This window comes from Mandrillus leucophaeus, unplaced genomic scaffold, assembly GCF_000951045.1.
Source record: "Mandrillus leucophaeus isolate KB7577 unplaced genomic scaffold, Mleu.le_1.0 Scaffold124, whole genome shotgun sequence".
In the NCBI taxonomy this organism is placed as follows: Eukaryota; Metazoa; Chordata; class Mammalia; order Primates; family Cercopithecidae; genus Mandrillus; species Mandrillus leucophaeus.
In genome coordinates, this window is record NW_012100765.1 from 4,570,858 (window position 1) to 4,597,068 (window position 26,211).

The 26,211-nt window shown below is 38.5% G+C and overlaps 1 protein-coding gene across 5 annotated transcripts in view; it reads left to right on the forward strand.

Moving 5' to 3' along the window:
- Window positions 1–26,211, forward strand: part of TCF4 (transcription factor 4) — a 479,608-nt gene that overhangs the window by 201,459 nt on the left and 251,938 nt on the right. For all 5 annotated transcript variants that reach the window (XM_011971719.1, XM_011971721.1, XM_011971720.1 and 2 more), the window contains 2 exons: window positions 2,565–2,626; window positions 5,576–5,672. In XM_011971719.1, coding sequence (XP_011827109.1) covers window positions 2,565–2,626; window positions 5,576–5,672 — 159 coding nt within the window. The remainder of the gene's footprint in view (window positions 1–2,564; window positions 2,627–5,575; window positions 5,673–26,211) is intronic.

Sequence of the window (26,211 nt, forward strand, 5' to 3'; positions counted from 1 at the left end):
TTGGTACATTCCAGCTCAAGTCTGGGTTAAAGTGCATAAGAAACGCTGTATATTTAGTAAGAGTTCTTACTAAATTATAAACAAATTTTAGTACGTCTTTTCTCCAACTTCATTCCTTTTGCTGTAGCACAGGGCTTCTCAATCTCAACACAATTTTTATTTGGGCTCAGAACACTAAAAATATATATATATTTTAGAGACGAGGTCTCAGTTGCATAGGTCGGAGTGCAGTGGCACAATCGTAGTTCACTGTAACCTTGAACTCCTGGGCTCAAGGGATCCTCCTGCATCAGCCCCTGCAATTAGTTAGGACTACAGGCATGTTCCACCACACTTGGCTAATTTTAAAAATTTTTGTAGAGACAAAATCTTGCTATGTTTCCCAGGCTGGTCTCAAACTCCTGGCCTCAAGCAATCCTTCTGCTTCAGCCTCCCAACGTGCTGGTATCACAGGTGTGAGCTGCTGTGCCCTGCACAGGGTATTTCTTACTGTGGAGAGCTGTTTTGTGCATTTATGAGACACTTAGTAGCAACTCTTGGCCCCTGTGTAATCAGTGCCACTAGCACCACCCAAGTTGTGACAACCGAAAATGTCTCCTGAGTGGCTTTGCCGAATGTCACTTGGGATGCAGAAGCTCCACTGACCTGGCCATAGTGTCCTCTTTCCTCCAAGTCTCTGCCTACTTTGCATGTTTAAAATCCTCTTTTAAAATTGAAAAGATAAAATGAGTCCAGACAATTTGAAATCTTGTGGTACTTTATAGGGATTCAAATCTGTTCCTCCATTACTTTTTGGCCAAATTCAAGAGGAGAAATCTCTCAAATGAATCCAAGCTGGCTGTTATAGGTGAAAAGAAAGTCAAGATGCGCCAGACTTTTGAAAGCTTGCAGTGGTTGAGCGATTTTGTTATTTATACACTTTTTATTTTGGCTGAAAATATTTGGTTTTTGTTTAAGAATTAAGAGAACCATGTAGGCTACAAAATTTATTTATGTGCGAATCCCAGAGGGTTGTAAGTAGCTTCTTTGTGTGCTTCAGTTCAACATATACAGGATAGGCCAGCATGCTGAGTTGTTAAAACAGCAGATCTGGGGAAGGTTTTACACCTTTTCTCTAGGCTTGATGCAGTCCCGAGAGCTTTCTTGACATGCCTTGAAGCTCACAGTGCACTGATTTTAACTGTCCATAGGGGACATCTGTTTGCAGTTTGTGTTATCTTCTGAAGCACCAACTAAAAGGAAGTGAAATAATATTTGTCATTAGAAAAAAAGAGAGAGAGAAGTTAATTTAGTGGTAATAACTTAGTTGTTGTCGCTCTTCTATCTCTTAAGATATTCTGAAACACCGTGTACTCTACTGTATCCCAAAATAAATCAATTAATTATACTATGATTACTTCTGCTGATAATAAAATAGCAGTAATAATAAAAGGAATGACAGTAGAGCATTAAAAGAATAAACAGTATCACTGAAATGTTAGGAAACACAATAAATGGGATTGTATCTCCTGAACCATAGTTTCACGCTTCCTCCTCCACTTCTGTCAGAGGGTGTTTGTGATGGCCGTCTGTTATCAGCCGTGATCAAAATAATGTAACAGTGAAACTTTTTATACTTTTATGAAGGCCCTTTCATCAAAAATCTCACAGCCATTTCTAAATATAGAGCGACTGATCTTTAAAACACTTTTATGTTTTAAGCAATTAATATGGTAACTTAGCTGTTAGACTTTCCATCCTGCATATTTGCCATTTGGAGCGTGGATGGAACATTTCGTAATCTACTCAGCATTGAAACTTCGCTGGTATCGAGTTTAGAATTCCAACTTTTCGACGGTTCATGTAGGTCTTTTCACCGTCATCTATCAAAACAAAACATTGCTTTATAATGGAATAACCACATTCATTTCCACATATCAAAGCGCAGATTAAGGATTGCAGGCCAAGTGGTATGTCTAGTTAAAAAAAAAAAAAATTGAAAGACAGAGACAGTATTGTCTTAACCTAAAAAAAGTTTTTATTTTAAGTCCTAATATCCCTGTAATGTGCTGGTGGAAATAGACTACTGAATACTTTCTCAGTCTCATTTTCTGTTGCATGTCTGGTGTCTCCTGTGATAAGCCTGGGCTGTGGAACAGAAAGGATCCAAGAGCATTATGGCGAGGATGCTAAAGGTGTTAGTGTGGATATTTACCTTAATTTAACTTTTTTTGGATTAAAGCTGTGTTAGTGTATTTTAAAACTTATTTTATCCAAAAGATTGTAATAAAACTTTAAGTACAGTTTCACATCTATAAAAACTGAGACTGTCAAACACTGTGAAGGATAGAAGTAATTTTTATGTTCATACCTCTGGTTCCTGAGGGTCCAGTTCATTTCTGCTGTGAATTTAAATGAGTTAATTTAAGTAGATGGGTCAGAAGCCACTATCATCATGGTAGCCCTGTGCCTGGTTCTTAATTAAAGGCAACAGGAGATTAATTTGAAACATTAATTTAAAAGTGCATATACAAAAAGAAAAAATTACTGCAAGAAAGCCTAAAGAACTTTTCTCTTGTCCCTAGATGTAGAAGACAGAAGTAGCTCAGGGTCCTGGGGGAATGGAGGACATCCAAGCCCGTCCAGGGTAAGTATATCTAATCTTTTCTCCCACAACCAGACATCCCACATATGTAAATTGACAAACAGAAGGTGTGTTTCTCTCTCTGTTTCTCTCTCTTTCTCGCACGCGCACACACACACACACACACACACACAGAGGCATGGGCATGCACGTGCATACAAACACACACACATATATGTGCATACTAAGTTTAATGAGGATCAGCTTGACTTTGGAATTTTTTTTCCCATTCTCTTATTGAATGCTGTTATTCAATTTGACACCTGTTCCACTTCTGCTAACCAGAAGAAAATTCCTTCATTACATATTTGGTCTTTCTTTTGTCAGTTGTTGATCGATATTACACAATGCTATTTGTTGTAGATGGAAAAACTTTAAAAAAATTCCTAATATCCCTATAATGTATTGGTGTGAACAGACTACAGAATAATCCCAAAGATACAGTACGAGGTTCTATCCTACCGGTATGATCTACGTACTGAATCTGAGTTGATTTCACTTTGTAGACATGTTATCGTTCCACCAGTAGGGACTTTGATCACTAGTTGGATCATTCATTTATTTGCTCTCAAGTTTTTGTTATTCTTTTCCACAGTTTTCCTGCATGCATTGGTTGTTTCTTGGGGTGTAATAGGAAGACCACGGAATAAGAGCTGGGTGGGTGGTTAGGCACTATGTATTTTTGTATGTATATGATCCTGGGCATGTCATTTCATCTCTTGCGTCCTCATTTTCCTATTTTGCAAAATGAGGAAGTAGAGCCAGAGGATCATCTATGTTTCTTCCAATTTAAATATCCATGATTTTGTATGAAATTTCTTTAACTGAATCATTGCTAGGCCCTCTAAAATCCATGTCCGCTTTTATGATGTACATATAATGCCCCAGATTAAAAGTACACTTAGTGTACATGGTAAAACCAACATCTCTTCCTCTCCCAACCAGCTATATATAGATGAAGCATTCTGCAGGGAGGGTAACATTTTACTGTAAATGTTCACACAAATTTGGGTTGGGGGAAGGTTCCATTTTGGCATAAGAGGCAGGGAAGGTAATCAAGCTGTCAAAATGAGGACATTCCAGCAAGTCAGAGTTAGACATTTCCACCTGTCCTTGGCATTGTGATCCTTAGTCTAGTGTTCAGGGTACAGCAGGATCTCTAAGCTTACCAGTAACTTTGTGAGCCCTTACACCAGCTGTCGCGCTTGACATTCTAATGCTTTATATGGATGGGTTGAGGAAATCTTTCCTCCTCCTCATGTTACAGTCTGCACTTGCAGAAATAAATCCATTCCCCTTGACAGCAAGTGGAGATCATAGAACTCCCCTCAATTGTTTAGTTCATCCAGATTTTCACAATTTCTCATGATTTCTCCATTCAGTACACATGGTACTTTTAATTGTGTTTCAGAAAACAAGGTCTGTTTAGAATCATCTTAATTTAGGATTAAAACTAACTAGCTTTTGGTTTTTGTTAGCTGTCCTGCCATTTTTCTCACGAATATATTGGTGAATAATTTCAAACCAATTTAGTGTAATTTATATTTTCTAAATCCAGAAGTTTGCATGAGACAAATCATTTGTGGCAGATTTATACCCAGGCAGACTTTCAAGGTCTCTCTTTTTTCATCCTAACATGGGGAGAGTGTCTACGTTCCAGCACTGTGCTGAGGATTAAATTAGATAATATATATTAAGCTTTTAGTACACTATCTAGGATGAGGACACTTAATAAGTGATAATTAGCATTATGCAATGCCTGGTATAGAATGAATGAGTGTACTATGATGGGTATTTACAATGTAGCCTCCTTTTATAGATCGACATGTTGGCAGAATTAGACTATAGTATCAGTCAAGTTAGTTGTTACACATGAGGAAAGGTGACTGAGAACGGGGTTGTTTTCCTTAAGGTGGAGGGGATGTGTCTTTTCCTAGTTCATGCAGCAGCCCCCTTTTTTTGTGTGTGGGCAGATTCTGCCCTTTGACTCACATGCAACCGATACTTCTGAGTAAATTTGACTTAGACTTTATGGGCAGTTCCACCAGCTGAGCAGAATGACTTTCCCCCCTCTCTTTGGTCACTTTATGCAATTTAGTAGACTGAACGTTGAACCCTGTAGTATAGATGATTTTAACTTTTTTCTACCATGTAATCAAATTTCCCCATTAAAATTAAGTAACTGGACAGCTTAAAAACATTGTTTTAATTTTAAATTCCCCTTAAAACAATAAACTGATTGTAATAATGAAATATTTCTGTCAAAATTTGTCTTCCTTAAACTGGTTGTTTTTTTGTGACATACTTTGTCCAACTCCAGAAATGCTAATTTATGCTAATGTTTTGATGTTCATATCATAGTTAAATCCTAATATTCTTAACTTTCTTATGTGTTAATTACTTATGTGACAATCTAGTTATCTTACAACCACAATAGTAACTATAATAAAACATTGAAACTTCAGTATCCTATAATAAAACATTGAAACTTCAGTATCTTAACACCAAAAGTTATTGTTTGAATGGCTCTATCTTGGTCTTTGAAAAGCAATTCATTGCATGCTATGCCTAATTTTCCCTTGTGGCACTATTTTGCTTTAATGTGGCCTTATTAAAATAATAATTTTTAACATACGCAGTATACTTTATAGGTGTCTGATGTTTTACATACACTATTTTATTTAATCATGTCAACAACCCCATGCCGTTGATACCATTATTATTATTTCTAAGATTTCTCAGCTATTTTGAGGAAAAGTTGGACTTCGTAGACTCTAGAGCTTTCTTTTAGCCACTATACCTGTGAAGGTGCAGATTCCTTCTAGTGAAATTCCAGCGAGGGAATAGTGGACTCCAGTTTTTTTAGGATGGGAGAAGTTTTGGTAGTGGGGCCATGTTTATGTGCTGTTTATTAATATAAAATAACAACTTACACTGTTATTTTATTTACAGAACTATGGAGATGGGACTCCCTATGACCACATGACCAGCAGGGACCTTGGGTCACATGACAATCTCTCTCCACCTTTTGTCAATTCCAGAATACAAAGTAAGACTCATTTTAAATTAACCTACACCTTTTAAATGCTTATGTTTTACTATAGAAGGTAAAACCATGTCCTAGACAGAGGTTCTGCTTTTAGAAATTTGGATATTTAGTCAGTTCACTTGTAATAATCTTAAATTGCAGAGAAGTATTGGCAGTCTGTGTTTGGTAATAGTATATCAAAGATTAAGTTTTACAACCATATGGAATGAAATGCTTTTGGTGATACTGAATCTACGTGGAAATTTTGTTTTCCTTAGACCTAAAGCACGGACCACAGTTTCAATGTTGCATCAGTAGTTTCTGAGTTAAGGTAGATGAAGTCAAAGTGGTGAATATTTAGAATAAAAATATCACTGGGCTTGTTGATTGGCAATGATATATAGTCAGTGTTAACTGTGATTTCTGCTAAAGGGTTTATGAAAATAAATGGTGTTAATGGGCTTAGTGTGCTTAAATCAGAGTAGTGCGTTCAAGTTGAATTGTAAAATCGGGTTGTGTATTTATCAAGGCGTGAACTTCAGTGCTAATGGCCTAGGCAGACCGCATCCTGCTTTACTAAAGCAAGTTACCTGTTAGTTTGAGCTGTCTGTGAATCTCCAGCATGCCATTCATCCTGGCATCCTCAGCATGTTTTTCTGCTTTTGGCTACCCTGTAGGGACGTTTGTTTAACAGCAGTAACTTGAGCAATGAAAAGATGATTCCTAATGTCTTAAAAGGTCCAATAGCTGGCTACTTTAGTTTTGATTGAAAAAATGATCTTTGTTCTAGTAAACATGAGTTTTTAACAATATTAGTAAATCTCTCAACCTGGCCAGATTCTCTTGAGAATCTGTCAATAAGTGAAGTTACATTTCTTGGTACAAGCTGTTGGACAACACTCCAAGGAAAACACACAACGGTAATTATACTTTTCAGAGACCATAACTGCAAATGCTTCTAAAGAATGTCATGATTTTAAGCTTTGGAAGCTATACCGGTTACTTCAGGTCCTTGAATCTCGCATTCTTTGAAAAATCACTGTCAAATCCATCTAAATGGATTTCAGATATTTAACACAAAATAGTCAAAGCAGATAAATAGTAGCAACTTATAGTTAATGGGTGACATCATATGTTCATGCCTTTGAGTGTCTTACCAACTTTGAGAACCACAAGGTTGGTTTTGGTCATAGGATGTTCTTATTTTTGTGTTATTTTTGCCTTCAAAGTAGTAAATTTCATATGTATGTTTTAACATTGTAACTAAAACAGGAATCCCAGTCCTTTATCAGTTGTTGATAGGAAGGTGCATTGTTTCTTGTTCTCAGGATATGTAGATACAGGTGACTAGATACATTTATCAACTTAGATTCTAAAAGGCAGCTTTTGACTCTTCAGTGTCAATAGTTATGATTTTATTTCCAGCACCTTTGCTTTTCTATTCATCTTCACACAACTGCTTGGAATAAAAGATTTATTTGAAAATAGAGTCTTGAGAAGTAGCGCTTAAATAATATACTAACTTCCTTGGATCCTAAAATGATCCTCTAATGAGCTACAGTGAGAAAAATGAATAAATAAATACTCATAGTGAGAAGTTTATGTTTTCTATGCGAAAAAAGTTTTAACTCTTAAGAACAACTTGATAAATTAATATTCCAGAATACACCAAGCAGTACAAACAGATTAAATGATTGTTCTATTCATGTTTCCTCATGGGCAACTGCTTTACAAATAAAATTAGTTTTTCAATCCAAATAGTATTTAAAATATAAGTGGCCTGACAGTCTAGAGCAGAGAGAGCGGATTCTTTTCACTTGGTTGTTTTTTAGGCTGCAAATCCATGTCAGCCTTGCTCTTTTATCCCGTCTGCCCTCCTTCCCATTAAACTCTTAAATATGGAGACCAAGACAGTCTCCTGCATTGTGATAGGAAATGCTACTATGTCCACGAGGCCCCCACCCACTGTTCCCAATGAAAGGACTTCTCTGTTAGATAAGCTGTCTGGTTTGAAACATGGCTCTTCATTGTTTACAAACTGCTACATTTTCCACCTCAAGCAGATTTTTGCACAGAAAAGAATTGTGCTTGGGCTAAATGGTTTATCTGACATTAACTGGCGCAGTGTCAGACTGGGGTCAGGGAAGTCGCCCTCAGAGCGAGAGGGCATGGCGTGGTATGCGAAAAAAAATGGAAAAGGGAGAAAAAGACATTGAAGCAAGTATGAAATACCTTACAGTTTTATTTAGAGAAGAACAATTTTTTTTTAAGAGAATTCACTCTGATGCTGCATTAAAAACTCTTCCCATCGCTGTAATTTCTCACATCCCAGACGCCTTCTTGATTGGCTTGCGTATCTGAAGGCTAGATTCGGGGAACAAAGATTCTCATTGATTTTGCCCAAGCTGCTGTTTGTTTAAAATGAAACCACTTTTCAGATGAGCCATATTTGGTGTTATGTTACAGCTTTACAAAGAAAAGATAGATCACTTTCAAGAAATTAAGGACAATTAATTTACAAATGGTAATAAAAACAAAGTAAGATCTATTGGTGTAGGGGACAGTTTGAACTCCTAGCATATATGCTGTGTTCTAAACTGCACTTTGTGTCCAGACCCAGAGCCCATGTTGTGACCTTTGTGGACATTTTCTTTCTACCAAAAGAAGGTAGTAGACTTCAGTATAAGTGTTGGACAACACTCCAGTCTCCACTTTCAGAATCTTTAACTGGTTTTCGTTAAAAGTGCAAAGTATTTCTTTCTGTTTCAAAGACTTAATTCTACCGTGATGTTGCGTCAGGGTAAAAGCTATAGCATCAGAAATAAATCAGCCATTTTATTGGAGCAGATTCTCTATTGTCAAATCAATCAAGCCTGTGACTGAATTAGGCGTCTGCTACAGAAATAAGTGACACTAATTTTACAGGAAAGAGTTATTAACTGCAGATGACCTGATTTTTTTTTTTCTTTTTTCTTTTTGGTAAACTGTTCATTTAGTAAGGTTTTATTTTACTGCAAAGAAAGAAAAAAGTACTGCACTACTCTTTCTCTTTGAGAGTGGATTGTTATTAATTATATATTTTGTTCTTTATGGCAGTATACAATTTTAGAGAAATGATAACAGGCATTGCTAGTATATTTGTTTATAAGCTCTTTTATGGTAACGAAACCCATTATTACAACTCTGAACTTCTTGATTTCACATGAATGGTTTTGCATTTTACAGATTTTTAAACATAATACTGCTATTTGGCACTGAAATTCCAAAACTCAGTTCATTTGTGTCTCTATTTCAAATTTATGCAAAGTGGGATGTAAGTTATAAGAGTAATAAAGTGTTTCAGCCTAGGCAACATGATGAAACCTCATCTCTACCAAAATTACAAAAACTTAGCCAGGCGTGGTGGCACACATCTGTGGTCCCAACTACTTGGGAGTCCAAGGAAGGAGGATCTCTTGAGCTCAGGAGGCGAAGGTTGCAGTGGGCTGACATCATGCCATTGCACCCCAACCTGGGCAACAGAGTGAGATCCCATCTCAAAAGTAATAAAATGTTTGTGTTAATTTATTCTTTTAGAAATAAGCTTGTGTGTGTGGAAAAATAGCACTATTTGATAGTTTGTGAATCCCTAAAGTAAAATAACCAAAACACCCATGTGTGGTTATACATGCATGGACACACATGTACACCCACACACCCGATGTATGTATCGTGCTAGAAGAATTAATGACATTTCTTAGTTTATAAGATTGTTCTGTGTTCCTGTCTGTGATTATACTTGTCATACAGGGTTTTAGTGGTTGATATTTGTAAATCTGTTAAAGAAAAGCCTAACTAACAGAAACAGAAAGCAAGCTCCTACATTTTTAAAAAATAGGTGTGAATAGCCTTTCTGTTTGTTTCGATGTTGGCAGGGCTGAGAGATGTGAGTACTGACTGTCTGCATTGACCAATTCATACACTTTTACCTGACATTTACTAAGAACTCACTCATTGCTTTCATTGTGTAGATACATGCCAGGTTACATTTTGCCTTAGTTGAAATTCCATGCATTGTTTTATATCTGGAGAAAATAAATCATTTCTTCCTTATGATTGCCTATCATAATTAATGATTGTAATGTACACTGGACCTATTGGAAACTCGTTCATTGCAGTTCTTAAACAATGTGATGAAACCTTCCTAGGTGGTCAGTTGGATAGTTTTCAGAGTATTCTAATGGTAGAAAGGGTCCATGAGTCTAACTCCTGTGTTTTTTAAGAGGGTTATTTATATGCTATAGAAGAGTTTGAAAATCCTAGTGAGAAGTATATGGAAAGAATATGCACTTAAAAAAAGAAAACCTTTTTTTCCCTTTGTCAAGCACTAAACTTTTGCAGGTAATTGTCCAAATATTTTTACAATGGTAGACAATATATTTTCTAGCTAAAACTATTTGATCCAAGGAAGGAGCTAAGCATTCCATTTTCCTTTTATTATTCCAGAGCATCGATTGAAAACTGAGGATAAGTGAGCAAGTTGCCCCATAAAATTACATACATGGCATTTGTGACTGAAGGGTGTGAAAAGTGATACTTTTGTACACTTGGCTACAGCTTAGTTCAGCATCAGGGGCTATGCTTTCACATGGCCCATTTTGAATGGTTCAGTTTCCTTACTGTGGTATTTGGTACTAGTCCTACTCATGGTACTTTCTCAGAGCATTAAATAATTTACCACCATAGAGTAAATGGTTTCTAACCTAGCTCAGTGGAACATTTTACTGCTGGATTAGATTGAGGTTTCAGGCAGAACTGAAGAAAGCTGCTGGCTTACAGGATGACCTTTGAATCTCATCTGGGTTAGCGGTTGATATTTTGATTTGGTTACTGTGGTCATATTGTGACAGCTGCTAGCTCATTATAATTCGGTTCCACTGCTCCGTTTGCCTAGCAGGAATATTTAGGTTTGTATTACTTCAGAGTGTTTATGGCTACCCTGAGTTTAGCCCAGCATAAAGGTGAAGTGTTGTGAGTGTTTTCAAATCCCAGTGGCAGAAGCGGATGCCACAGTCTTCTTGTAAAACAGCAAATGTGAGTACATGCTAATACAGGGAGTTTTACTCTTCATTGTAAAACAGAGAATAAGCAATGAATCAGCTTTTACTAGGAAAACTGTTTTTGGAAGCCTTAATGTACAAAGGAAAAGCATGACTACAAAGAAACATAATTTTTCAAAGCATGAATGAGATGTTACCTGACTTCGTGGTCAGATATTTTGTTCTGTGCAGAAGTGCGAGTATTAGAAAATAGCAAAACCTGTAAAATAATGGCAATCATTTGATGTTTGAAAGTTCCAAAGGTCAAATAATCTTTAGTAACTTCATAAGAATGGAACTGTGAATATAGATGTCAGCTCTAGAAATTTTAGTTCGCTTTTTAAATGCAGCAGGCCTCTTTGCTAGTTCATTAGCTAGGGACATCTTGGTCTTTTTTTTTTTTTTTTTTTTTAAATGACGCTTTTCCGCTTGAGGTTATCTCAGTATCAGCTCTTAGGTATTAGACTTATAATGTGGCACAAGTAATTTCTGAGAGAAGAAATTATTAATTGTGGTCTTATTTGATTTTACTTTGGGAATTTTGATTTTTTAAATGTTAAATTTAAAATGTCCTCCTGAAATATTAACAAGTATGACTCGTTTGAGCCTCATCCTTGGTGTTATTAGCAATCCTGATTGTTGAGCTAAGGCTGGTAGTCAGGAGTCAGGAGAACTGAGTTTTTTTCTTCTACTTCTTCTATTCTTCTTCTCCTTCTTTTTCTTTTCTTTTTCTTTCTGTCTTTTTGTTTTTGTTTTTTTGAGATAGTCTCTCTCTGTTGCCCAGGCTGGAGTTCAGTAGGATGATCTCTGAAGCCTCAACTTCCTGGGCTCAGGTGAGCCTTCCACCTTAGCCTCCTGAGCAGCTGGGACTACAGCTGTGCACCACCACGTCTGGCTAATTTTTGTATTTTTAGTAGGGACGGGGTTTTACCATGTTGGCTAGGCTGGTCTTGAACTCCTGACCTGAAGTGATCCGCCTGCTTCAGTCTCCCAAAGCGCTGGGATTACAGGCATGAGCCACCATGCCCAGTCAAGAATTGAGTTTTCTATTCTGTTTTGCTACAGCTGCCTGTGGGTCCTCTGGTCAGGTCGTTTTCACATCTTTAGATTGAGGGAGGAACAGCTCTTTAGGTGATCTCTGAGGTAGTTTTATCATCTAATGGTCCGTTGATCTTTCAGATACGTCATTTTATCCTTATACTGTATTTTCTCTTTGGAGATGTTTTATTATTCTTTCTCATCCATTCATCTCTATTTTATGAATACCTTCAAGTGACTTTGCCAGTGATGTGTTTTCCAAATGTAATTCTTTAAAGCCTAACTAAAATAGATATTCCTTTTATAGCTCAGCTGATTCCAGATCTATAGCTAAGGAATTGGATTGGTTGGGGATAATAAAATAATAACTCATTAAGTTGAGTCACCAGGAGAAAAGTGCTGTGCATAGATCAGTATTTGGCATAGAGGTTGTAGGACCTCAATAAATGACTGTCGAGTGAATCAGGGAATTGGATAGATAGGGTTTAAACGTTGAATGAAAAGCCCATACATTAAAGTTAGGCCTATACCTTACTGTACCAAGAAGACGACCCTAAACCAGAGCCAGTCATATAGAAATTCATGTTTTATTCTATAGGACTATATCCTTGACTGGACAAAATATTCTGCCAAAATAGGAAACGGACCATATTACAATGTGGCCTATTTCAGTTTTCAGTACACCACAGATTATTTTATGTATAAGCAGAAATAAGTAAAATCAATAATATTTTAGGTCGAGCACAGTGGCTCATGCCCGTAATCCCAGCACTTTGGGAGGCCAAGATGGAAGGATTGCTTGAACCCAAGTGTTTGAGACCAGCCTGGGCAATATAGCAAGATCCTGTCTCTATAGATAATAAAAAAATTAGCCGGGTGTGGTTTTATGCACTAGTGGTCCCAGCCATTGAGAAGGCTGAGGTGGAAGGACTGCTGGAGCCTGGGAGGTTGAGATCACCACAGTGAGCTGAGATTGTGCCACTATATTCCAGCCTGGGTGACAGAGGGAGACCCCATTGCTAATAATAATTATTATTATTATAATTATAATAAATAATTTGAAAGGCCATTGAAAAAAGTTGTGTTTCTGGTATTCAGCTAAGATAACTGATTTCCCGTTGTCCAGTTGGAGTACATTTCCATCCTTTCTCATTGGTCTTGTTTCCTTTCTAGCCTACTCTATGATATAGCACGGTTAATGCTGTGATCCTCAAACACGTTTAGAGTCAGACTAGGTTTACTAAACCAAGTCTTATAACATTTAGAAGAATTTCTAACCAGAAAAATGTTACTTGAAAACTATGGCCAACAGAGATGTATAGACCTTCTAAATACCTGGGGAAGATTTCTCACATAGAAAGTTGTTGACCCAAACAGAAGATAAATTATTTAAGCTTCACATAAAAGTAAAAAGCAGTTTGCATCAGGTAGGAATGCTTTTGCTTCGAAGTAATGGAAAATGTGACTAATGGTAGCTTAAGAATAATTTTTCTCATTCTAGAAGTCTGGTGGTAAGGCCCCTGCTGGAAGTGGTTTGCAGCTCAGTGATGTCAGGGCTGATGGCTCTGTGATTCTTTTGTTCTTCCCCTCATTGTCTCAAGATGGGGGTCACAGCTTCTGGGTGTCTTCAGGTTTGATGCAGACAGAAGGGGAAGGGTGAGTTGAGCAGTGTCTCCCAACCACACTGCTTCCCTATAATACAGCCCATCTCCAGTTGCAGAGGTTGGGGCAGGGCTGGGAATGCAGCCTGGGAAATAGACAGGAGAGAAGGGAGTCAGGGATTCATACTGGGCTTACTAACTTGCAGTGTTCAATGCACACTTTAATTTTTTTAAGAGAAAAATACATAATTTTCTATTTAATAATTTTGAAAATTAAGAACAAAGCCCTAACTTTCATGTAATAAAAAACGTATAAAAAGATGTCTCAACTGTAATTTCCAGTCAGCAAATTAGAGAGGAAGATGGAGGAGGAAAAAAGATATTGTAGAGAGGAAGGTGGAGAAAGTCCAGGCATGACGTCTTGCATGGGAAGGAGTGTGAGGCCTGCTGTTTGCCTCTCACCTTCAAGGCCTGTGCCTTCATTGTCCTAAGCCTTTGAGCAAGGCAGCAACCAGCCAAAGCCAGCTCTCCTTACCTCTGCTTTCCCCAGAACCTTCTCTTTTAGGTCTCTGGCTTGACTTCCTGCCAGCCTGTCCAGGGCACCCTTGTTACGCAATAGGCCTGTAGCTCCAGTCACCACCCTTTTCTGCAGTCCCCTGGGTGGTCTTTGGCAGAGCCAAAGGCCAGGCTTTACTCCCAGTGCCTCCTACTGCACCCATCCAGAGCAGGCCTGGCACCCTGGAGCACATCCCTGGGACATGCTGCTACAAGCGACAGACAGAGATCTTTCTCCTGGACCATTGCCCAAACAGTTTCCAGGGAACTTACCTCCAGCAACCTGCCATGTCACCGTGAAACACTCAGACAAGAATACCTACTGCCTTGGGGAGAAAACCCTCTACTTTCTTTTAATATGTACACAATTGCAGTTGTTGATTTTTAATGTGAGGATTAGGTACAGCCAAAAGACATTTAGTTTTAGACAACATGCCACGACTGGATGAAATTGTGAGAGTTGGATCCATCTTTTGTCCAGAAGTTTCCCAACTCTGTTGAACGGTCTCATGCCATGAATCAGACACATTGAAACAGAGGCACGGGGAAGGACCATCTATCATTAAAGGTAACCAGGATGTGAAATAAACAGTGCTGCTTTTATTTAGTAGAAAAAGTTTTTCTCTAGGTTTTTTATTTTTATTTATTTTCATGTTTTTATTTACTTACTTTCTTTTTAGACACAGAGTCTCACTGTGTCACCCAGGCTGGAGTACAGTGACATGATTATAGCTCACTGCATCTTCAAACACCTAGGCTCAAGTGATCCTCCTGCTTTAGCCTCCCAAAGTTCTGGGATGACAGGTGTGAGCCACTGGGCCCGGCCAATTCTCTAAGCCTTTCCTTGGGAAAATACTTTATTTGAATTTTGCGTAAGCCCTGTACTTAAAATGTGTCTGTGACAGTATTAACCAGTACCCTACTTCTTGACTGGATCTTGGGCGGCGGGGGTGCAATTAAATACTTTGCATTTCTCAAACCTCTCATTACTCCATGGCTCCAGGAGAATAACATCAGTATAGTTATAGTGAACCTCACATCCTTGAAAGTTATGTGTCCTTCTTAAGTGCTGTATTCATCCTCAATAAAAATAAGACTGCTTTCTTTGTTCATATTATACATTCTTAGAACCAAAGAAGCAAAGGAGCTGTGTTGAGCACTGCACGTCTTACAAGGTGTCATGGGACAGTGGATTCTAGGTCTTCAGGGGTCACTTCAGCGTAATTCTTGGCTTTTCACTTCCTAGTGATGGGTGATGGGACATTTGGCAAATTTCTTCTGAGCCCTCGTTTTCTGGTTTCCCAGGTGAGGACAGGGATGCCAGCCTGGCCCACCCCTCCCAGGCTCACTGTGAAAGGTGAGGTGACATAATACACTTTGTAACCACTGTGCTCTGCTGTGTGACTGTTAGGGCATTGCGAGGCTACACACTGCTCATCTGTCATTTTTGTCTGGGTAATAAATGGAAAAATGTATAGACTTTGGGGTTTTGGGTGGTAGCAGTTTTAAAATACCTATACCTTCTAAGGAGATTGGAACAGAAGGCAGGAGCAGGTGGAGGTAGTATAGAATGTTCAGTTCTGTAAACATCAAGACCAAAATGAAAAGGCGTCTTTTTTAGCCAGTCCACAGAACAGTAATCCTATAAAATAAGTACCTCTTTGGGGACAGCTGTGTTGAATTCAGATGCTCCCTTTTGTGAAATATTTGCCTTCAGCCATGTTTCTCTCCATTTTAAATGTTCTCAAGTTTCATCTTTAAACACAAGGCCAAGAACGCCCTGGTGTGGTGTTTGAGTGGTGAGTCTAGGGAGAACCCATGGACAAATGCAGATTTCTTTGCTTGTGTTGTAGGTCATCTGAATAATGGAGTCACTACAAGGTATGATGGTTTTCATCAAGGAGATAGTTTTACAAATACCTTCCATGTGCTCAGGAATGTTTTGGAGACAGTCCTATTCCACTTCATTTCTTTCTTCTTCACAGATGCTTGGTATAGACTGTTGCCTCTGTATATGGGATTATTCTCTCATTCCCCTTACTCCACAGACGCTTGGTATAGAATGTTGCCTCTGTATTGGATTATTCTCCAATTCCCCTTACTCTTAAGAGTTTTTGAATCCAAAGGAAGCACGTTTTGTTTTGAGTAAAAGGAGGTGTTCAGTGGATCTCATTTTCTTTTCTTTTGCAGAATATCAGGCCTAGGAACCAACAATTGCAAAATATATGGAGCATAGATTGAGATTAAATTAAATTTATTTCTAAGTGGTTAATAAACACAGCTCACACATTTTTCGTCGTCTTGATGATTGCTTATTAATCACTTCTTAATTCCTTGACACATTAATAGGAAAAATTATAAGGAAGCATCATTTGAAAGTGGTATAAAATACAGCTGGTTATATTGTTTATGTTTAAGATAAAACATTTAAAGCTTTCATGTAGATTGAAAATGCCACAAGAGAACTAACATGGGGGAAGTGGTGGATGGTGGACCTAGCAGAGCACTATTGTCAGCTGGGCATTGCTGTGAGCACCAGATCACCACTCTCCAGTTCGGTGACCTTGGGCAAGTTTCTTTAGCACTGTGATGAAATGTCTCATCTAAGTAAGTTGCCCTGTGTTTAAATAAAATAACATAAAGCCACCTGGCCCTAAAATTCAGTTAATGCAAATTATTATTACACCTACTATAATGTTATCTACTCCGTTTTTCTGTTCATCGGGTCCGATCAGCTTGGCAAAAGTGATATGCAAACTTGAGCATCATGTAGTGAATTCTGGCAGAAAGTGGAAGTGATTAATTAAATGCCACCCCCTCGTGGGCCATATTAAAGCTGAATGAAAATAGAAAGTGTGTAATATCTGATAACATTTGGTGGAGAAGGGGGAGACAGAAAAAGTGAAGGATAAGAGAAAAGGAGACACACACAAAGCTAATTTTAGAGCGATAGATCACAAAGTAAGATTTTCTAGCCTTGTATTACTAGCATTGGCTTGGCTTTCTGAGTCTTGAAATTACTAGATTACTAATTGGTAATGGCTTTTCCTCACCTTGGCTGTTCAGACCAAGCTGTACTCTTAACAGCCCAGTAGCCAAATCTGAATGCCTCGGATATAAGCATAAACTCTTTATGGGTAACTGATTGCACTTAACTGGGCAATACCAAATCATGGAAAAAAATGTATTAGTGACCCTGTCTCCTTCAGAACTTTCAGAGTAATTGGAAATGAGCCTAATATCCGTGTTTTTGAAAGCTTTAACAATTGGTCTACTGACAGGATTAAATTCATACTTTATATGGTGTGTGTGTTTTTTCATGCATAATTTTTTTTCCTTATTTATTGATGGTCTTACAAATATTATTTGGAAATTGAGATGCAGTGAGCACAGATCTTTTAAATATCTTGGCAGACTGCCTCAGTAGCTGTGGATGATCCCTGTTAGCTAGAGAAAAACCAGGAAAAAAAAAAACCCAACCTGGTAAACAATAGTTTACAAAATGATCTTTGTGTGATTTTGAACAAGCTGTTTTTCATTTTAATCTCAGTTTCCTTATTTCTGTTACTGACCTAACTCATAGAGATGTGGCCAGGGGAGGGTGGGCGAGCTCTCTGAATTTTTTTGTTTCTCCTGAAATAAAACAATTCTAAATATACATACTTTTGTGTGATTACATTTTCCATTTTTCGCAAAGCCCTAGGTATAGTTTGAGCACCAATTGAAAATAAAAGCAAGCCACCTTCTCCCCATCTTTTCGAGGCATTTTAATAGTTAATGAGATTTTGCCCCTTACCCTCATGAGTTTCATTTGGTTCTGAAATAAAAATTTACGGCTGTTCTCTCAGCTGAGCTGATACTAGTTTAAGAGTGGAATTGAGTTCACACCTGCTCTGGCATAAAAAGCCTCTATGTGACTTCTTTAAAATATTCACAGAGCAGAATAAGAGAGAGTACTCACTATCTCTACAATTGTAATAACTACACAGTAATGTTACTTGCAAGCACTTTAGAGAAGCTGCTCTATAAATTGACTCTAATCTGCTGATATTGTCCACAGATAGATGCCTCCCCTAAGTCACCTGTGTTCCTCAAGGTGGAATGCGGTTGTGGAAATGCAGTTGGTTTGTGTAGGCGGTGGGTCTACATTAACACTGTAAAGTGTACGTATGGGAAAATCTTTGCATTTGCTAGGCCATTTAGCCGTTCAAGACATGGTCCGTTAGGCAGCGTACAACGGGTTTTCTGAGTGTTCTGGTTAAGGAGCAGGATGTGTAAAGTAGTATACATTTAGGCGGATAATTAATAATTAGTGTAGGCTTGTAAGGCTGTCATAGAATATATAAATTTCAGCACCTGTTAAAGTTTTATCAGAGCAGATCACCTTTCCTTACTGCGAGGGAATATTCCTGCCTGTAGAAAAATAAAGTGCTCCCACTACACGTGAAAAACCTTTATGATGAAAGGAGGACTGGTTTTTATAACAGATATTATTTTCTATGGTCACTGTGATTAGGTGACATTTTAGCAGTCACATTTAAAGAGCGTTCCTAGACAATAATATTTTGTAGGGGTTTGCCTGTAGGTGGCAAAACACTGCATAGAAACAATATTTTAGTGCATTCTAATAGTCAGATACAGTTTACTTGTCAAAAAATCCACCTACCTCCCCCTTTTCCCCCCCACAAAACAATAGGGTTGTTCATTTGATAAGTTCATCACAAGTAAATGCTCAGAGCGAAAGCCTTTTCTAGTGGCTACGTTGGAAGGGGTAGAGAAGATGAAACATAGATCCCAAGTTCAGTTTTTGGCTTTAGTTGTATCATAAGCGGTTTTTACACTTCATATCTTAGCTGTCTTCATTTTCAGACATAGAGGAAGTGCTCCCTTACAGCAGTGAGGGAAAGGGCAAATGATATATTTGTGAAAGCAAAGCAGACTATCTTACTGCTTTAAAAGTTTCATTGGCTGCTTGATAAATAAAATTAACATGTTATCGATATGTCTGCAATCATATGGTCCTCAGTATATGTATTTTTTTAAGCCATCTATATAAATTCCATTTATTCTAGAAGCTGCCCAAAATGATAAACTTCAACACTCAAATGAGTCTTTGGTTCGTACAGTCATTCACCCAGCAAGTACTTTTGGAAAGCTAGTACCTGCAAGTCCTGTGTTAGGTACTAGATAGTGGCAGGCCGCTTTTCTTGCTTTCAACTTGGCCCACATCCTAATACAAGAATTAGGTAGATATCAGATAATTACAGTTCGGGGAGTTGGGGAAATAATCCGTGTGTTCCCAGGGTGTTGTTGCATACGTATCAGGGATACTCCACCATCAGCTTCCTCATAATAACGTCTAATCTTTTTTTTTTTTTTTTGAGACAGGGTCTTACCCCATCCTTCGGGCTGGAGTGCAGGGTTGCAATCATAGCTTACTGCTGCTTCAAACCTCTGGGCTTAAGATCTTCCCTCCTCGGCCTCCTGGTAGCAGGGACTACGGGCACATGCTACCACACCTGGCTAATTTTTTCTATTTTTATTTTTTGTAGAGACAAGGTCTCACTCTGTTGCACAGGCTACTCTGGAACCTCTAGCCTCAAGCAGTCATCCCGCCTTGCCCTCCTAGAGATTACAAGTGTGAGCCACTGTGCCCAGTTTGGCTAAGATTTTTGAGTACTCACTGTGTACCAGGCACTTGCTAAGTACTTTACACATATTATCCTGCCTACTCCTTATAATAAACTTCTTTGTTAGGCATTGTCATTACCATTTTACAGAGGAGGCAATTGAGGATCAGAGAGATTAGGTTACTTGCCCAGTGTTGTGTAGCTGGTAAGTGGCAGAACCCAGATTTGAAGCGAGATCTGCTGAACCCTAAAGCCTTTGTCCTTACCCACCACTGCATTGCCTCCTTTGTAGAGACTTTAGAAAGAATTCCCAGAGGTGGAATAGCAGCTAAACATAGAATGCCTGATAGGAGGCTGCCTATGTGAGTTCAGCAAATCAATGTTTCTGTCTTCCCATTCTGCCCTCCTCAGCATGCTGATTTTCATTCTTCAGCTTTTTCCTCTCCTCTTGCATTTCTTTCTTGCAGGCTGGCTCTTGAGCCTCACACACAACATTAGAGTCCCCTAAAGGAGGCAGGGGAGGAAGAGATTAGGGTAGCATTTATCCTTACAGATATCCTGTTCCATCCAGGAAGGGGGAAAAACATTACCAGAATCTGGTGGTCTTGAGCAGGATTCTGCTAACAACTTACTGGCTAAACCTCTAGCAGACATCTATCCATAGCTGCAAGGGAAGCTTGGAATGTGAACTCTTAGAGCCATGGTTGGGTCTCTGACTCAAGAGACAGGCAAGGGAGGAGGGAGTTAGGAATGGCTATTGTATGGATTAACATGAATTTTCTTAATAATATACGTGGTAATGTCTGAGCTTCATCTTAAAAGTGAGTTAGAACTATCCTGGTGGAAAGAAAATTACCAGTTGGTAGAGATACTTGAGCAGAGCCTTGGGAGCTGGAAGACGTAACAGGAATACTGGAACTGAAGTCATTCTATGAGATGACTATGAGATGTAGTTCCACAGAGGAAGGGATGACAGGTTGATATGGTTTGGCTGTGTCCCCACCCAAATCTCATCTTGAATTGTAGCTCTCATAATCCCCACATGTTGTGGGAGGGACCTGGTGGGAGGCAGTTGAATCATGGGGGGTGGGTTTTTCCTATGCTGTTCTTGTGATAGTGAATACATCTCAGGAGATCTGATGGTTTTATAAAGGCCAGTTCCCTTGCACATGCTATCTTGCCTCCCACCATGTAAGACATGCTTTTGCTGCCTCTTCACCTTCCACCATGATTGTGAGGCTTCCCTAGTCATGTGAAACTGTGAGTTCATTAAACCCCTTTTTCTTTATATATAATTATAAATTATAATTAAAATCTTTATAATTATACCATCTCAGGTATTTCTTTGTAGCAGTATAAAAATGCTCTAATACACAGGTGAAGCTGGAATAGAATCCTGGCCCCAGAAAAATGACGGGTCTGTTGTGTTTAGGAGTGGAAGATGTCTGATTTTCAATGAAGCATGTGGTAAACTACTCCAGGATTGATTTTAAATAGTGAGATACCATGATATGATTTATAATTTAGGACAGTCAAGCAGCTGTGAATAGTAGGCAACTTGAGGGCAAGGAGATTACTCAGGAGGTGATTAAGGCAATTCCAAGAGGAAATGATGAGATTGAGCTGAACTGGGAACAGTGAGGATGAAAAGGAGGATGGTTTTGAGTGATATTAAAGTGACGGAAGTGGTTGGACTTGGTAACTGATGGGTAAGGCAGGGGTCATCCTTGGCTTCTTGGTGTCTGGCTTGGGCCACCTGGTGGATGGCAGTGCCGTTTGTTAAGATGTAGAATATTTGAGGAGAAGGAAGCCATGGGGGATTAAGGCAGTCATTTCAGTTTTGGAAATAATGAATTTTTGACATGTCTGTGGGTGGACAGATTTGTGATTCCGGGTTGGGATTGCAGATTTGGCACGCAGTATTAATATTTCATAATTGAAGTCATGGGAATAAATAAGTTCCCCAGAGAGAGACATGAGCCACCACCAACAAGGCAATTTATTGCATTGTGACAGCTCTAACTTTCAGAAAGTTCTCAATTCTGTAGCTGTCAGCCTGAAATACTCATTTTTCCCTCTGAAGCTAACTAGTATTGTGTATTGTCTCTCTTTCCACTGTTTTCAAGGATGATAACCTTGGCTTCCTTCAAAAGCGCAATTGGAAAACTTGCAACACATCATAGAACATGGTTTAACCACACCTTATATTCCCGGTCACCATCCTCTGCTGTGTTCTAGTTTGTCTCTTTTTCCCTCCAAGTGGTGAATCCAGGTCTTACCCTAGTATTCCAGATCTGGTTTGCTCAATAGTGGATCTGCTCTCGTTTTTAGTGTTAATGCAGTCTAAGATTCTGTTTATACATTCATATTTTAGCATTGACTGAAAATGGAGCTTGTGGTCCACTAAAATCATTAAGTGTTTTTAACATTAATTGCTTTCCAACCAAGGCTTCCATGTCTTTGTGTATAATGGGACTTAATACGTATCCTCATCTGATTTCTTCGTGTTGGCTTTGGTCTGCAAATGTGCAATAATTCTGTCCTTTCACTCTGTTGATACAGGAAGTGAGATGGTGTGATGCTTAGGAATGCAAACTCTTGGGTTTATATCCTGGCTCTGCCCGCCCTTTACGACCTGGGTGACATCTAAGTTGCTTTCTCTGAGTCACAGTTTCCTCATCTCTGTGTTGAAGATATTATAAAATCCATCTGTTGGGATTGCTGGGTGAAATAAATGAGGTAATGCATGTATAATGCAGAGAGGAATCCCCAGAACATCATCAACACTGTGTAATTTTTCACCGTTACTATTGTAGGGCATATGAGCAGTTAAGGGCGCTGTTTTTATGATTGTGGATCCTTTTCTCTACTTTCTGGAGACAAAGTTTAAGGCAAATGGTTCATCTATGACAAATGGAAGAATGAAATGTGGTTCTTGATTTTGAGTTGTGTAATGAACCCAAATTTACCAGGCAATGGATAGGATATGATGATTACTAAATTTGCCATTGACTGATAGTTAACCAGCTACCTTGTTGGGTCTCTTGAGAAAAGAACTAAAACAAACAAGAACAACAGCAACAGAAGCTTAAAATTACCTAAACAAAAGTCTTAGATGTTTCTTTACCTACACTTAATGTTAAGGCAGAGAATTCCAAGGTGAGCCAGCTACTCAATACAGGTGCTGAAGGTTATGTGAAAATTTGGGTTAACACTAATGATACATTGAGAAGTAACTATTTGTTTTACAGACTGCTTGCCAGGGGATGCCCATATTAGACTATGAAAATTAGACTCATGGCAAATTTTCAGGAACATGGTTCTTGTGATAAACAAGATCTCTGGAGGGTGATGTGTGAGCTCACAGGGGAGTTTTGAGAACAGGTTTCTGTTGTTGGACAGTAACCTGACAGCTAGGCATACTCAGAGGGAGGGCATAGATTAGTATCCAACAACCTGTTTTAAAACCAAGCAATGGGACCCCATACAAGGTCCAGGTTGACTGGAACCAAGGTTAGATCAACCTGACTTGTTTTTATAGTAAACATCGCAATGGTGACAAGTCAGCAGGGTCATCAGCACACTGTTTGCAGTTACAGACTTCCCTCTGGACAAACCATTTTCAGCTTCCTCTGTTTGGTCACACCCACAAGAAGTACGTACGAATGGTATATTTAAAAAGCTAGCCCATCTTGGTTCATTATACCAGTATGTAGGATTTCTGTAGACTCTGGGCTGGTTACGACCTAGAGCTGCAGAAGGGTGCAGAGCTTCATGTGTTCATTCTGTACTGTGATAAAGTTTTTTGCACATTTGTGGAAATGCAAAAGTTCTTCTATGCACCTGGCTTCTGTTCCGGTCATTTCCTTGTATATGGGTTTTGATCTGGTGTTATTGGAAAAGGAAGCGACCCATTCTGAGATCTCAGATTTCATTGTATCCAATTATTTATAAGACCTGAGAGGTGCTTTATTAGTTAGGAAGCATTTCAGATTTTCTCTGTAGCTTTTAAAAATCATCCTGACTTCCTATGTGTTATTTTTTGCATTGGCACCCATTGCCAATGCTATGTCTCAGAAGAGCTGAGACTTGTGGCCAATAATCCTTAGAAACTGATGGGGCTGTAGAATTTATTCCTCTATCACCCTTTTTGAAAATAAAATAAAGTTATATTTTTCATTTACATGGATGGACAAATTAGGGTCTTTAAAATAAAACCTACTTCCCCTTTTCTTTTTCTGATCATTTGTAGCAAAAGCTTAGTGGTTTTCTGTAGAACTGCTTTGTTTTGAAAATCAAATTGAAGACCAACTTGATTCTGCCTGCAGAGCAAAGCTATCTGCCTTTTTAGAAAATCTGGATGGTTAAATTGGAAGCACGTTCTGCACATGGTTTAGCAGTTAGTAGCCTGGAAAATGACCCAATAGCCAGGATAGTTTTTTTGTTTTTTTTTTTTTTAAATCTTCATTGTAAGTGCTTGTTTAAAGTTTAAGCTTGTAATTGACTATTTTGCACATTGTTCGTTGTTAATTCTTTTCAGGCTATTATAGTTTTGTAAATACGTTGCCTGCTAAGTTGTGTCGGTGGAGGAACATTAGTGCTATAAGAAAATCCAGTTAAATGTGGTGTTTAAAAGCATTACCAATTAGCACTTGGGACTGGATCACCACGATTTCTTAGTGATCCCAGAGAAGTCAGTTTCTGTTGATTTCCCATTTATTTAAAGTGGGTATGACAGCATTCTTTTTGGAGAATAGGGCAGCACACAAATGCACACTATGTTGTGGCCTGCTGAAGAGTTTCCACTGATTTGTGACTATATTACTCAATATTGCTTTGTAGCACCCTTAGTGTAATCCACATGGAAGGGGCAAAATCCTTCTGTATTTTACTTATTATATGATTACATAATACATATATTACTTTCTCCATATATAATATATAGTAGTACTTATTTTACTATTTTTATTCATTATAATGAAAATAATAAATTTATTGCGTGGCATCTACCATCTGGCTCAAGCTGCTCTATTTTATATTGTTTAATTTTGAGAAAAGCTAATATTGGCTAATAATTAAAAAATGGGAGAGGAGTTAAGTTCTGTCTCTCAGATAGTAAAGACCGCCAGGACATGGACATAATCATGGGAAATAATGGGGTGGATAGAATGTGATTTATCTGTGTATGTTAAAGAAAGTAAAATAGTGATCGTGAATGTACTGAATATAGCTTAAGCTATTTATCATTATGTACAAATGGAAACCTACACAAAACCCCTGTTGATTAAGTTTTATCTGAAACAAAGGGATATGATTGGAAGTGGAGAATGGGAGAGTATTTTAAGAGCATGTGATAATCCAGCTAGAAGCTTCAGCAAGTCTGTGGTCAAACTAGAGAACAGAAAGAAAGGGCAAGGAAGCTTGATTTGGTTATGCAAATTTGGAGCCCATGTAGGAGTTTGGACCTAATAGATTGTTGCACTGGATTTGGTCATCACATGATGCTTTTCATAGCAAATATTGTCTGAGCCATTAATTCCAACACTGAGAAACGCAGGCCATGTGTAGGCAGAACCGCAGCCTTTTTATCCCTCAAAACAAAATGTAAAAGGTGGCCTTGATGGTTGGACCTTATAAAGAAGAAAAAGAAAGAAAGAAAGAAAAAAAAAAGGAGCAAGTAGTGAAGGAAAAAGCGCCCAGAGTGGAAACAGGCATGCGTATTCAGAGATAAATCCAATAAACAGACACCCCAAAGTTATGCTGTGTAAGAATAGACACGCTGTAAGAAATTTCTAGCTATCAGGCTAACAGGATGGAAAACTGGAGAGCACAGAGCAATTACTTATGAAGAAAGAGGCACAGTTGACATCAAGTGTTATAGAGGAGACTGGCATGATTACAGGAAGATGTTGAGAATATCAGAAAACATCCCCGAATTAAGAGTGCCAGAAAGAAGAAAGATTACCAATGAGATCATGATAAATAATAATGAGCTGTTTCTCAAAGCACCTGAAGGAGGGGCCTGAAAAATGGTTTGTCAAGCCTGGAAGACAGAGAAAGGGTAATGTATTGACGGACGATAGAGACACTGCTAAAAAATAAATGAAATTTTCACCCCAGTGTTCACAAAGGAGGAGGTGGTGGGGACAGATGCCAGACACAGACACAAATTTCCCAGGGGAGAATGAAGAAATACAAAAGAAATCAGGATCGTGCTAAAACAGGTGATCAAGGCGTGAGTAGAAAAAAACAAATAAAATCCCAAAGCTTACCAGTACTCACCTAAAAATCTTCAAGAAGTGGGAACAAAGAAGCTAACAAGAAGAGGAAAAACATTTCTGCATCACTTAGAAAGGCTGGAAGTATTTTCTTGTGTGTGTGTTTTTACCTAGTTAATTTGTTAGACTAGCCCTTTTGAAACTTGTCCTTAAAGGAAGTAAGGTAGTATACTTAAAGAATAATGATCGTGGCAGAGCGTGGTGGCTCATGCCTGTAATCCCAGCTCTTTGGGAGGCTGAGGCGGGAGGATCATTTGAGGCCAGGAGTTTGAGACCAACCTGGCTAACATGGTGAAACCCCATCTCTACTAAAAATACAAAAAATTAGCCGGGTGTTGTGGCACGTGCCTGTAGTCCCAGCTACTCGGGAGGCTGAGGCA